General features: G+C 57.4%; 4 protein-coding genes across 4 annotated transcripts; 3 read left to right on the top strand and 1 right to left on the bottom strand.

The window, feature by feature from the left end:
* Nucleotides 1-769: 769 nt before the first annotated feature.
* On the top strand, nt 770-4618 carry CGGC5_v014996 (Uncharacterized protein; the record flags this gene model as incomplete). Its single annotated transcript, XM_032025308.1, has 1 exon — nt 770-4618. The coding sequence occupies one exon, from the start codon at nt 770-772 to the stop codon at nt 4616-4618; it is 3849 nt and encodes a 1282-aa protein (XP_031878091.1).
* Nucleotides 4619-4978: 360 nt separating this feature from the next.
* CGGC5_v014997 (Vegetative incompatibility protein HET-E-1) lies at nt 4979-8119 on the bottom strand (the record flags this gene model as incomplete). The annotated part of the gene is made up of 1 exon (XM_032025309.1): nt 4979-8119. One exon carries the CDS (start codon nt 8117-8119, stop codon nt 4979-4981), a length of 3141 nt encoding a protein of 1046 aa, XP_031878090.1.
* A 1116-nt stretch (nt 8120-9235) lies between these two features.
* CGGC5_v014998 (putative formamidase) lies at nt 9236-10183 on the top strand (the record flags this gene model as incomplete). The annotated part of the gene is made up of 1 exon (XM_032025311.1): nt 9236-10183. One exon carries the CDS (start codon nt 9236-9238, stop codon nt 10181-10183), a length of 948 nt encoding a protein of 315 aa, XP_031878153.1.
* A 1168-nt stretch (nt 10184-11351) lies between these two features.
* CGGC5_v014999 (putative 4-hydroxy-2-oxoglutarate aldolase) lies at nt 11352-12308 on the top strand (the record flags this gene model as incomplete). Its single annotated transcript, XM_032025312.1, has 1 exon — nt 11352-12308. One exon carries the CDS (start codon nt 11352-11354, stop codon nt 12306-12308), a length of 957 nt encoding a protein of 318 aa, XP_031878154.1.
* Nucleotides 12309-12982: the final 674 nt, after the last annotated feature.

A 12982-nucleotide genomic window follows, 5' to 3' on the forward strand; every position in this document is an offset into this window, starting at 1 on the left:
GGTCTTTTTGCCGATGCACAGACCAGCCGACAGCCGGACCCCTGCCCGCGGTGGAGCTGTCCGGCCCGGGGATGATCCGAGGCATACACTGGCGGAAATCCAATCAGGTGCCGTCGATAGACCGATATCGTCGGGGACCCACTCCGACGGGTACAGTCGGGCGTTTGCCTGTCTCGCGCTCGAATTCATATCTCGCAATCCCACTTCATCATTCGCCATCATGCCTTATCAAGTATCGGCCAATACCTCCGTTCTCATTCGCAGATTCTCTGATCGGGGACCCACTCCGCCAGACACTGCAGCCAAACTCTCAGCTTGGCCGTCTTTCCCCCGCCGACGACCTCCGGTGCAAAGGCCGATGGCGCCTTGAAGCCGTTGTGGCCGAGTGAAGGCAGCCCAGCAGCTGTGCCTATGCCTTTGAAGCGTGAATTCCCGATCATGAATCGTCTGGGAGACTCGATGGCGCAACGCGAGAGGCCGGTTTCAGGGACAATCCTCTCCTCGATCGCAGATGTCTTCCGACGCCCCATTTTACCGATCCCAGCGGCAAATTATTAAGCTGCGCTTTCACACATCGTGACAAACTCACAGTGAGAACCATTTGAAGTATAAACCCTCAACAGTTATCATTTTTCTGTTGTTGACATATCTCATCTTCATTCGTGTTGCTGTGGCTCAACTGCTCGTGATACCCCTGCCACATTTCCTTTTTCTCTTCAATATCACTACCCTTTCGACTTTACACAAAAGTCGAACCCAGACCATCATCATGACCGTCAAGTCACATCGCATCCGCATTTCCATCGACAGAGGCGGCACCTTTACTGATGTGCACGCCGCCATCCCCGGCAGAGACGACATCATCCTCAAGCTTCTCTCCGTCGACCCGGCCAACTACCAAGATGCTCCCACCGAGGGCATCCGCAGAATCCTCGAGATGGTCACCGGGGAGACGCTACCCAGAGGCCAGCTCCTGGACCTCTTCCACGTCGAGTCCATCCGCATGGGCACCACAGTAGCCACAAACGCCCTTCTCGAGAGGAAAGGAGAGCGCGTGGCCCTCATCACAACCAAGGGCTTCCGCGACCTGCTGGCCATCGGAAACCAGTCCAGACCCAACATCTTCGATCTCTCGGTGACGAGGCCAGAGGTCCTCTTTGACGAAGTCGTCGAAGTCGACGAGCGCATCACCATGGAGGACTACACCGAGGACCCGGCCTCCGTTAAGACCACCCCCACACCCGACGACAATGAGCTGGTGACCGCCATCACCGGCGAGACCATCCGAGTCCTCAAGAGACCAGACCTGGCCGAGATCAAGACGCAGCTGGAGAAGGTCCGCGAGCAGGGTTTCCGCTCCATCGCTGTCGTCTTCATTCACTCGTACGCGTATCCGGACCACGAGCTGCTGGTGGGCCGCGTCGCGGCCGAGATGGGCTTCTCCGTGACGCTGTCGTCCGAGGTCCAGCCCATGATCAACGTTGTGCCCCGCGGTATGTCCGCCGTGGCCGACGCCTACCTCACACCCGTCATCCGCCAGTACATCGACTCGATCTCGGCCAACTTCAAGGGCGGGTTTGCGGCTGCTGCTACTCGTATCGAGTTCATGCAGTCGGACGGCGGCCTCGTGGACTACCGCAAGTTCAGCGGTCTGAAGGCCATCCTGTCTGGTCCTGCCGGTGGTGTCGTCGGCTACGCGCAGACCTCCTGGGACGATGAGGAGCGCCGTCCGGTGATTGGTTTCGATATGGGTGGTACCTCCACCGATGTTTCTCGGTACGCTGGTGTCTACGACCACGTGTTCGAGACGACGACGGCCGGCATTGCTATTCAGTCGCCGCAGCTCGATATTCACACGGTGGCTGCCGGAGGTGGTTCGATTCTGACATGGAAGAACGGCCTCTTCAACGTCGGGCCCGAGTCCGCTTCTGCTCACCCCGGCCCGGCCTGTTACCGCAAGGGCGGCCCGCTCACCGTGACGGACGCAAACCTGTTCCTCGGCAGACTCCTGCCCGAGTACTTCCCCAAGGTCTTCGGCCCCAAGGAGAACGAGCCCCTGAACCGCGAAGTCACTGCTTCCAAGTTCCTCGAGCTCACCAGCCAGATCAACAAGGATCGCGAGGCCTCTGGCCTGTCTCTGCTCTCCCCCGAGGAGGTTGCTCTGGGCTTCTTGAAGGTTGCCGATGAGGGCATGGCCAGTCCTATCCGCGCTCTCACCGAAGCCCGCGGTTACGAGGCTGGTGTTCACCACCTTGCGTGCTTCGGTGGTGCGGGTGGCCAGCATGCGTGCTCCGTCGCGACTGTTCTGGGAATCTCCCGCATCATCATCCATAAGTACTCCTCCATCCTATCAGCCTACGGGATGTCCTTGGCCGACGTCGTGCACGAGATCCAGCGCCCCTCCGCCATCACCTACTCCGACGAGACCGCCGCCAGCATCCAGCAGCAACTCGAGGACCTCTCCTCCCAAGCGACCCTCGAGCTAGTCAAGCAGGGCTTCGCCGAGGACCGCATCACCCACGACGCCTACCTCAACATGCGATACGCCGGTTCGAGCAGCTCCCTGATGATCCTCAAGGGTGCCGACTGGAACTTTAAGACGGAGTTCGAGGACGCGCACCGTCGCGGCTTCGGGTTCCACTTCCCCGAGAAGGCCATCATCGTCGACGATATCCGCATCCGCGCGACGGGCGCCGCGCGCGCCAAGGTTGAGAAGAGCCCCTTTACGCAGATGAAGGCTGTTGAGGGCTCGACTGCGGCTACTCCCTCTCCCAGCGGCACGAACAAGGTCTACTTCGAGGGCTACGGCCACCTCGACACTGCGATCTATGAGCTCCAGACTATTCCTGTTGGCGCGCGCATCACCGGCCCGGCTTTGATTATCGACAATACGCAGACCATTCTCGTTACGCCTGCGTCGACTGCCACTGTCCTCGACAGCTACGTTGTCATCGACCGCGCGCCCAAGGAGGTCGTCGCCAAGACCAACGGCGAGCAGGAGGAATTCAGCCCCGTTCAACTGACCGTCTTCGGCCACCGTTTCATGTCCATTGCCGAACAGATGGGTCGCACCTTGCAAAAGACGGCCGTGTCCACCAATATCAAGGAGCGTCTCGATTTCTCTTGCGCCATCTTCAGCCCCGACGGTGGCCTCGTCGCCAATGCTCCCCACGTCCCCGTGCATCTCGGCTCCATGCAATTCGCCGTGCGCTACCAGCACAACCTGTGGAACGGCAAGCTGAAGGACGGTGACGTCCTCGTTTCCAACCACCCGTCCTGCGGAGGAACCCATCTGCCCGACATCACCGTCATCACGCCCGTTTTCGACGGCGAGGAGATTGCCTTCTACGTCGCCTCTCGCGGCCACCACGCGGACATCGGCGGCATCCTCCCCGGCTCCATGCCGCCGACGTCATCCGCTCTCTGGCAAGAGGGCGCCGCCATTGAGTCGACGAAGCTGGTCAGCGAGGGCCGCTTCAACGAAGACGAAGTCCGCCGCCTGCTGCTCGAGGAGCCCGCCCAGTACGACGGCTGCTCCGGCACCCGCAGATTGCAAGACAACCTCTCGGATCTCAAGGCCCAGATCGCCGCCAACGCCAAGGGCATCGCCCTCATCAAGGCCCTCATCGCAGAGAACGGTCTCGCTACCGTCCACCGCTACATGTACGCCATCCAGCACACGGCCGAGCACGCCGTGCGCGAGCTCATGCAGTCCACCCTCGCCAAGTTCGGCCCCGAGCCCCTCGTCGCCGTCGACTACATGGACGACGGCACCCCCATCTCCCTCAAGATCACCGTCTCCCCCGACGGCTCCGCCACCTTCGACTTCACCGGCACCGGCCCGCAGGTCCTCGGCAACACCAACGCCCCGATCGCAATCACCCACTCCGCCATCATCTACTGCCTGCGCGGGCTCATCTCGTCGCAGATCCCGCTCAACCAGGGCTGCCTCGCGCCGATCCACATCGTCATCCCGGACGGCAGCATCCTCAACCCGGGCGCGGGGCTCGCCGTCGTCGGCGGCAACGTGCTCACCTCGCAGCGCATCACCGACGTGGTCCTAAAGGCGTTCCGCGCGTCCGCCGCCTCCCAGGGCTGCTGCAACAACCTCACCTTCGGCACGGGCGGCAAGGACCCCGTGACGGGCGAGCACAAGGACGGGTTCGGGTACTACGAGACGATCGCCGGCGGCGCGGGCGCGGGGCCGACGTGGGCGGGCCAGAGCGGCGTGCACACGCACATGACGAACACGCGCATTACGGACCCCGAGGTGTTCGAGAAGCGATACCCGTGTGTGCTGCGCCGGTTCCAGCTGCGCGCGGGATCGGGCGGCGTGGGCCGCAACCGCGGCGGCGACGGCACGGTGAGGGAGATTGAGTTCCGGGTGCCGGTGCAGTGCTCCATCCTCAGCGAGCGCCGGAGCAGGCGGCCGTATGGCATGGAGGGCGGTGGAGATGGAGAGGCGGGTGTGAACTTGGTTATTGTAAGGGATGATATGAAGAATGGGGAGGAGAGGATGGTCAACCTTGGGGCGAAGGCGACGACGAAGTTGAGGGCTGGGGAGAGGGTGATTATCCAGTCGCCGGGCGGTGGTGCCTGGGGCGCGGTCGAGGCGTGAGGATGGGATGATACCTGTATGGAAGCATTTAGAGGAGTTTAACTGGGTTAATTGGTTTTAGGCTGTTCAAACGCATTTAAAGGTCCTCAGGATTGACAGAGTGATGTTTGTCTTATTGAAATTCCAAAACCTGATCTCTCATACGCGGACTGTCTCTCAGTTGAGGCGAAACCACGTAATGATGAAAGCAACCATCTTTCATTTATCTTTCAGTTGGCTTTTCTCGCTACAAAGGCTTCAAATTCAGATATTAAACGCTACACATACACGATGATATCCCCTATCTATAAATTATACAGTCTTATTATTTTCTTCCGTCTCTCTTCTCCGGACGTGATCTGGCCAGACTCCCAAATATGCCTAGTCGTCAAGCATTTCCAGTCCGAGCAAACCCCACAATGGGCCCGTAGTCACGTTCGACTTTCCTGTTCCGTTGACTTCAACCGATGAAGTTGTATGCCTTGTCCCGTCTCCATTCACCCCGTTGGGTTTGACCACTTTGCCCTTCAACATAGAAACAAGATTCTTAAAGCCGAGGTTGAACGCCAGATCGGCCGGCTTCAGCGGAGTCTCCAACATGACTAGCTTCCCTTCCCATTGAACGCCATTCTTCGACCGCACGAGCTTCAGATAGCTGTTGCAATAGCTATCAGTCTGGCACCCGGCATCGAGCAGATGACTGACGCAGCTCTCGTGTCCGTTGGCAACAGCCAGGTGCAGGGGCTGGAAGGCCAGACCGCCGGCTGACCAGCAGTCCATGGTTGACCCCGATAGCCGGCGAATCACCCCGGAATGTCCATACAGGCAGGCGAAGTGCAGCGGCGTGAGGCCAAACTTGTGGGTTATGCTTGTTGGGTTTGCGTGAAAGTTTAGGAGAGCACTGACGGAGTCGTGGTTGTTGACCGTGACGGCGGCGTGGAGGGGACTTCGGCCGAGATCGTCGCTGAGGTTGACTGACGCTCCGCGTTCTGCGAGGTACTTGATGATATTTCGGTTGCCGCCGCATGCTGCGTGGAACAGGACTGAGCGCCCGAATCTGTCTACTCTTTGGTGGGCGTCAGGGTGTCCTGCAATATCCATCAAGTACTTGAGAGGGAACTCTTCCCCTGTCGCGGCAGCTAGATGGAGAGGGGTTTCACCCAGCCAATTTCTATGGGCGAAAGCATGTGTTCCTCCCATCTCCTCCTTTATGTTTTCGATGATCTTCTGTATCCGCTGCATGTGAAGTCCGACGGAGACGGGCGAAACGAGAACATGCATCACAGATTCTTGCCTATCGGTCAAGAATCTGTGTAGACAATCCGGCGTCGTTCGCGGCTGGAGGCATGCTTCTTCCTCCAACAGATAGGCCACCAGATTGAAATGGCCATTCAAAACAGCCACGTGAATCGCCATCAGCCCGCTTCCAGTCAGACTGGTCTGGTCGACGCCAAGCTTGATCAGCGTCTTCATCACAGATTGCGAGCCAATGCCCGCTGCCCAGTGTATCGGTCTGAAGCGGTCAAACTCCTCCGTCTCACACTCGAGAAGGCTGCGATCTTTGGAAACCAGGGACTTGATCTTCATCTCTCGCTTCGCACGCACAGCGCGGATCATGTTGGCGTACGGCTTGTTCTCGTCGACCTCGACGTCGTTGATCATGTTGCCCAAACCGTAGTACCCCGGTGAGGGCTTCATGTCCGGCGACTTGGTCCTGACGGCCTCAATCATCCGAGTCTCTTTTGGCAGGATGTATGCGACCTTCTGGGGGACGCAGCATGTTCGGGTGATTTCCGATATCTCGTCCGAGAGGGTGCGTCTTATCTCTCTTGAGACGGTGGCGTTTTGGATGGATTTGGAGTCGAGTTGCACCGCGCCGGAGAGCTCTAGCTGGATGAAGCGCCGACCTCTGCGTTGCGTCGCTTTGACGGCGATGTTGACAAATCCGAGTCCGCGAGAGCTTGATGCCGCCGGGTCTGTGGTGATGTCCTTTCTTACAAGATTCTGATATATCTTTTGGAGTTGGTCGCCGCCAGATGGATGCTTCTCGTAGCAGAGTTCCCACCGTTTTTGGATGCGACGAAGTCCGATGGCAACGTCAACCGTGGGAATTGGACTCCGGTCATCTGCAGCGAACCGGAGGACAACGAATGGGCGTCCTGATTGTGGTTCCTTGGGTCTGATGACTGAGAGGCTTGAGTCCCATCGATCTGGCGGATATGCCTCGGACACCTTGAAACCCAGATATCCTGGCGTTAGATTGTCGCCACGCCGGCTTCGTGACTTAATCGTCACCTCAGGCAGGGCGTAAAAAGGATTCTGTCTGACGTAGACGTTTTCGAATTTCCCCTTCTTTGCGTCGAAGCTGTCCTCGGGGAACAATACGACGGAGCCTTTCGAAGATGTGATTCGGGCGAATTGGTCGCCCCATAATCTCCTCATCATAATTCCCGGATTCCAGTCCACAGCAGCCCCGTCAGCCTTCGAGGCTACACAATCAAGCATCGCGTAGTAATCGTCCGACTCGGGTTCAACAGGAAAGAGGAGCAGACTTGTTCGAAGTCCTTGGCTGGTAACGGTCGCGGGCGTGCTCTCTTGTACCTCAGAGGGCGGGAGAGGACGAACGCGATCGAGGTCCAGCTGACAGAACGCATGAGGCGATGGCGCCAGCAGTCCGTAGAGCGCGTCGCCCTCTGACGTCTCGTCCGGTGGAATGCCCCAAAGGAAGACTGACTGGTCGTCTGTTTCCTTCAGAATCTCTTCTTGTAGACGGGTGAAGGCTCGCATGCCCTCGCCATAGAGCAGTGGCATATTGACATTGAACAGACCAAGCAGGCAATACGCCATGTCCTCGATTCTTGTTGTTTGTCTGAGAGCCGCCCATTGCATCCTGTTCGCCACACTTACATCTGAGAGCAATGTCTTCCCGGCAAGCAGCGACTCGTTGATGCCCGTGATTTGGGTCAAGAGCCTACGAAACGCATCGTCTCCGGCTTGCTTCGCGTTGATGAAGGACCAGTCCTGGGCGTAAAACTGGACGGTCGCAGGTGCTATCAGCTCTTGCAGAGTCCAGCCACGGGTAAACCAGCGGCTCTTCCTGAAGCTCGAGTTCTTGCCGAAAGGGTCGCTGAGGCTCACTGGTTTGACGTCCTCGAGAAACGCGTAGCAGACTTTGGCCTTCTGGTACCATCGGTACATGGAGTTGATGGACTCGGACAGTTCGGCGCTGCTTGTTTTGTCGATGCAGCAGGTGTCGACCCATATGTACTTCAGTTTCTGCTTCCTGGCCAAGTCTGCCGAATTTTTGATCTTGCGGTAGCCGGCTGTAATTGTGACGCCGATTTGGCCACCGATGTCTTCGAGCGCAGGAAATGATCCATTCTGAGTCGCCGCGTTCAAGGCTTGATAGGCGGAGAAGGTGACTTCGTCCGCGCCCCAGGTGTGAGAAAGAATCGCGTAGTCCTCCTGTGGATCCCCTTGGACCCCAACGAGACGGAGGGTGTTAGTGTCAATGAGCCACATTGCTGCCAGTTATCGGATCGGTCATGGACCCTTGAAACGAGGACAATCAGTGATGTACTCTTGAAGCAGGCAATGCGTACTTACGAAATTGGTCAAGCGAGCGGTTGATGAAGGCGTTGATGTACGTGTCAAGATGAGCTCTTGGTAGACTGTGAGAAGTAAGCAAGCAATTGAGTGAGACAAGGCTCCAGGCTTCCAAAGATGAACGTCGCATTCTGTCCTGCAGAGCGACATCATCCAACTAAGTGGGCTCTTACAGGGAGCCGAAATTAGAACCACGTTGATTCGGGCAGTCTTTTCAGCTGTTCCTGTGCTCAGCCTGCGCGCCGTTCCGCCGGGCGGGAGCCTGATTGATTGGCCTGGCCAACATGTTCACATACAATCCTTCGGTGCATCTTAGTAAGTAAGTAGGTTATTATAAAAATGGAATTGGTGCACAGGTGCAGTCATGTTGTGGTTGAATGGGGCACGCATCTCACAGGCTTTCAAAAATGCATCCGCTATCTCCAACAAATGAAAACCCTCAAGTCACATTATGGCAAGCTGAAAAAGCCACAGTTCGGGGCTTACTCGTCTCATGGCAACGAACCTGCAAAACATCGATTTACTAAGATCTTATAAGGATTGAAGCCAATCTAAGATCAATGCGACCACAAACTTCAATCCTGCATGAGTTGTCCGAACAGAAGGCAGATCAAAAGCATAACCACACTGACGGGAATAAGCTCGGTGTTCGCTCGATCCAATGCGGAGAATATCGCTGTGCAGGGACTTGGACGGCAAAGGTTTGAGCTAAATGGAACAACCTAATTGTCCAACTGCCCATGAGAAACAGTTCGCTCTTATCTTTATCTGAGCCGTTGTTCCTCCTGGCAAAAATACGGCAAACCGGCAATTCTGACGCAACGTACCCAGGGGCCTGTCCTGGACCGACGATACGTCACGACCGCGATACCCCGCATCGCTAGGGGCGATAAGCGACATCTTCGGACTCCTGCGCCCGCGAGACGGTCTCATTACCAGCGTCTCAAACTGATCAGAGTCATTCAAAATCGCGGCTTTTCTGAGCTCCTACTCACCTGTCTCTCAATTCCCCTCAAAGTTCTGCGAGAAAAGATGACGCGAAAACACCATATCGGTCCCTCGACCTCCCGCCTGAAATGGTCCAACGCAACACCGCCGGCCCTGACTGTGTCCCCCGGCGAAGTCGTGTCTTTCGATCTCCTTGACTCGTCCGGCGCCCAAGTGACAGCCACCTCAAAAGCCTCAGATCTCTCAGAAATTCCAATCTCGACGTTTGACCCAATCTTCGGACCGGTATACATCGAAGGCGCAAACCCGGGAGATGTACTCGAGGTCGAGGTCGTCTCACTCGAGACAGCGGGCTGGGGCTTCACAGGCATCATGCCCAACTTTGGTCTGTTGGCCGCGGACTTCCCGGACACGCTCATGCTGAAGCACTACCACTGGTCCAACTCCGACAAGTTCATCACTTTCAAGCCGGGCATCAAGATCCCGCTCCGACCGTTCCTGGGCGTCGCGGGTATCGCGCCAGCGGAAGACGGCGAGTTCTCGACTATACCGCCGCTAGACACCGGCGGGAACATCGACTGTAAACACATCACCCAAGGAACGAAGTTGTATCTCCCGGTCAAGGTTCCCGGGGCTCTGTTCAGCTGTGGGGATGGCCATGCAGCCCAAGGCGACGGCGAAGTTTGCGGGACGGCGATTGAGACACCGATGAAGGCCACGCTACGGTTCAACGTCCGAAGGGATATGCCGTATGTCACGAGTCCACACTACGACACTCGCGGCTCGGTGCATGGCAAGGTCGAGAGTGATCCGGCGGTTTATGCTGTGCTAGGTATTGACTCCGACCTGTTGGAAGCGAGTAAGAAGGCGTTGAGATCTCTCATCGCGCACCTTACGGCAACGAGAGATTTGACCAGAGAAGAGGCCTACATGCTCTGCAGCATCGCAGCGGACTTGAAAATCGCCGAAATCGTCGATATGCCGAACTTTGCGGTATCTGCCAGCATTCCGTATTCGATTTTCGAGAGCTGAGGATCTGATCGAAATGAGCGCGAAGCTCTAACCACGTTTTGGTCTTATTTTGGTCATGTATAATTCGAGCTTATGTTTGTTAGCAGCTTGCTCTTATCTAGTGCCGCAATTTGTACAGCAGAGCGTTCGATACCGGAAGGATAGTATGTTCCTGTTACCATGCTTGTTTCTGAGTTCATTTCTGGTCATCTGCGGGCACAATGAGTTCTACTTGAGTCATTGGAGTTTTCAGAGCCGGTGAAGAGGAGCTCGCGCCTCGCAGGAGAACCCATGGTCGGCGGTTGACGGTGTTGGATGATCATCAGGAAGTCGAACAAGGTCCAAACGCCCACTTGAGTCTCTCAGAGCGTCGTGATGGCAAAAGTGTGCCCCGGAGCCACAGACCCATCGTGCCCACCATGGCTTCATGGCGGCACCACTCTCGCCCCGCCATTCAAGCGAGCCATCACCGGCAAGCGAATATCACCAGCCCTGGTGGTCTAGCGGTATGATTCTTCCTTAGGGTTGATCGTTCAACAGTTAATTTGGAAGAGGTCCCAGGTTCGATCCCTGGCCAGGGCCCAACATGCATTTTTGAAGCTATCGTCGACTTTTTGGGGTGTGCATGTGTTGTGTTGGTTGCAGAAATCCGTTAGCGGGTGAATTTTGGGGTCACACGCCTTACGTGGTTGCTGGAAAGTGCGCTGGAAAACCCGAAACTTTCTTCAGACATGCAAGTGACATTGTGGCAGCGTCTCAGTGTGTGCTGTTGCGAATGAGAGTGGTGCGCTACGGGCGGGGGCCGCCCGTGTTAATAATATCCGTGGAAAAAGCATCGGGCGTCGGCCGGATATACCCCTGTCCATGCACGGCCGAGACCGGCCTCAAAGGCGGGGGAGTCGGATCTGGTCCCGGTGCGGATATCCGATAGTAACCCCTCTGTTATCTGACTCTTGTCATCCAACGGATACGATCCCGATTCTGGGGAGAGCACAACCTCGGTCATCGAACCCGAATCGTTCATAATAAAGACTCCTGATCACTCACTCATCACAAGTATCAGTCAGTTTTCACAACATACTTAAGCATTCTCACAGCTCTCAAGTTGTTGGTCAGTCAGCAATACTGCATCTCATCTCATAGCCCCTCTGGATACCCCTCATTAAAGAAAAAACCCCAAATCACCACAATGTCTCCCTCCAAGGTGCCTCCCAACGGTGTCTGGGCCCCGGCCGTGACCCTCTTCAACCCCGAGACGGACGAGCTCGACCTCGAGGCGCAGACCAAGTACTACTCCTACCTCTCCAAGACGGGCCTGGCCGGCCTCGTCATCCTCGGCACCAACGCGGAGGCCTTCCTCCTCACCCGCGAAGAGCGCAAGGCGCTCATCGCCACCGCCCGCAAGGCCACCGGCCCCGACTTCCCCATCATGGCCGGCTGCGGCGCGCACTCCACCAAGCAGGTCCTCGAGCTGCTCTCCGACGCCGCCGAGGCCGGCGCCAACTCCGCCCTCGTCCTGCCCCCGGCCTACTTCGGCAAGCAGACCACGCCCGCCGTTATCGACCGCTTTTTCGACGAGGTCGCCACCAAGTCGCCCATCCCCATCGTCATCTACAACTTCCCCATCGTCTGCAACGGCATCGACCTCGACAGCGCCACCATCGCAAAGTACGCCAAGAAGTACGACAGCATCGTCGGCGTCAAGCTCACCTGCGGCGCCGTCGCCAAGATCGTGCGCCTGTCCGCCGAGCTCGCCCCGGAGAAGTTCGCCACCTACGGCGGTCAGTCCGACTTCCTCCTCGGCGGCCTCACCGTCGGCAGCGCGGGCTGCATCGCCGCCTTCGCCAACGTCTTCCCCCGCGTCACGACGCACATCTACAAGCTGCACGGCGAGGGCAAGACCGCCGAGGCGCTGGCGCTGCACCAGAAGGCCGCGCTCGCGGAGCAGGCCACAAAGGCCGGCATCGCCACCATCAAGTACGCCGCCTCCGTGTTCACGGCGCCGCGCGCCGGCCTCGCGGGCCAGGAGAAGCTCTTCGACCCCCGCAGGCCGTACCTCCCCGCCAGTGAGGACCAGAAGAAGGCCGTGCACAGCCTGATGAGCGAGCTGAACAAGCTTGAGGAGGAGCTCGGTGCGTCCAGCTAGATGGAAAGCAAGCAGATGGGGCAGCTTGTTGTTGTTTTGAACGGTCACGGAGGGTAGTCTCCTGTCTCATTGGGCGAGGGGCGGGAACCGCGAGGATAGTCTCCGCGGATTTCCTGATTTGGATGCTTGGAATGGCATCGGAATCAGGGGCATGGCAAACGGCGTGGGAATTACGATAGACGCGCGCACGTTGTTTTTGGGCCGGCAGTTGGGTTTAAGGGGAAGAGGGAATGAGCATGAATAGACGAGACCGCGATCAAATTATCAATGAAGAAATCATGTCAAAGCCAAAACACGAGTGCCTCACGATCGAGATCGTCTGGAAATGATTGACAAGCCACGTGTTTTCCCAGCACTTACCGAGCGCCTGGGCTGTCTCCTGGCATGTTTACATGCCGCAACTCGCAACTCACATCAAATGCGACTATCGCGCAGTTAGCCCCCAAACTACGCCCCTACGGAAATAACGTGGCGTCGAGGTGTTGCGTTCCAGACGACAGTGGCTTGCCACCCGACCGCATGGTCTTGTCACCGTCCGTTTCGAGAACCTGTTTGAACTGGGTTAAAAAGACGTCAAGCTTGGGTGTCACGGTATGGCAGCCGGTATTCATCGCAATCCATCACTGCCGCCGGCGTGTAAGCGAGGGTGCTAGACACACCGAGCGAGCACACCT

Source organism: Colletotrichum fructicola (assembly GCF_000319635.2).
Source record: "Colletotrichum fructicola Nara gc5 chromosome Unknown KSG_Nara_v1_contig09, whole genome shotgun sequence".
Classification (NCBI taxonomy): domain Eukaryota; kingdom Fungi; phylum Ascomycota; class Sordariomycetes; order Glomerellales; family Glomerellaceae; genus Colletotrichum; species Colletotrichum fructicola.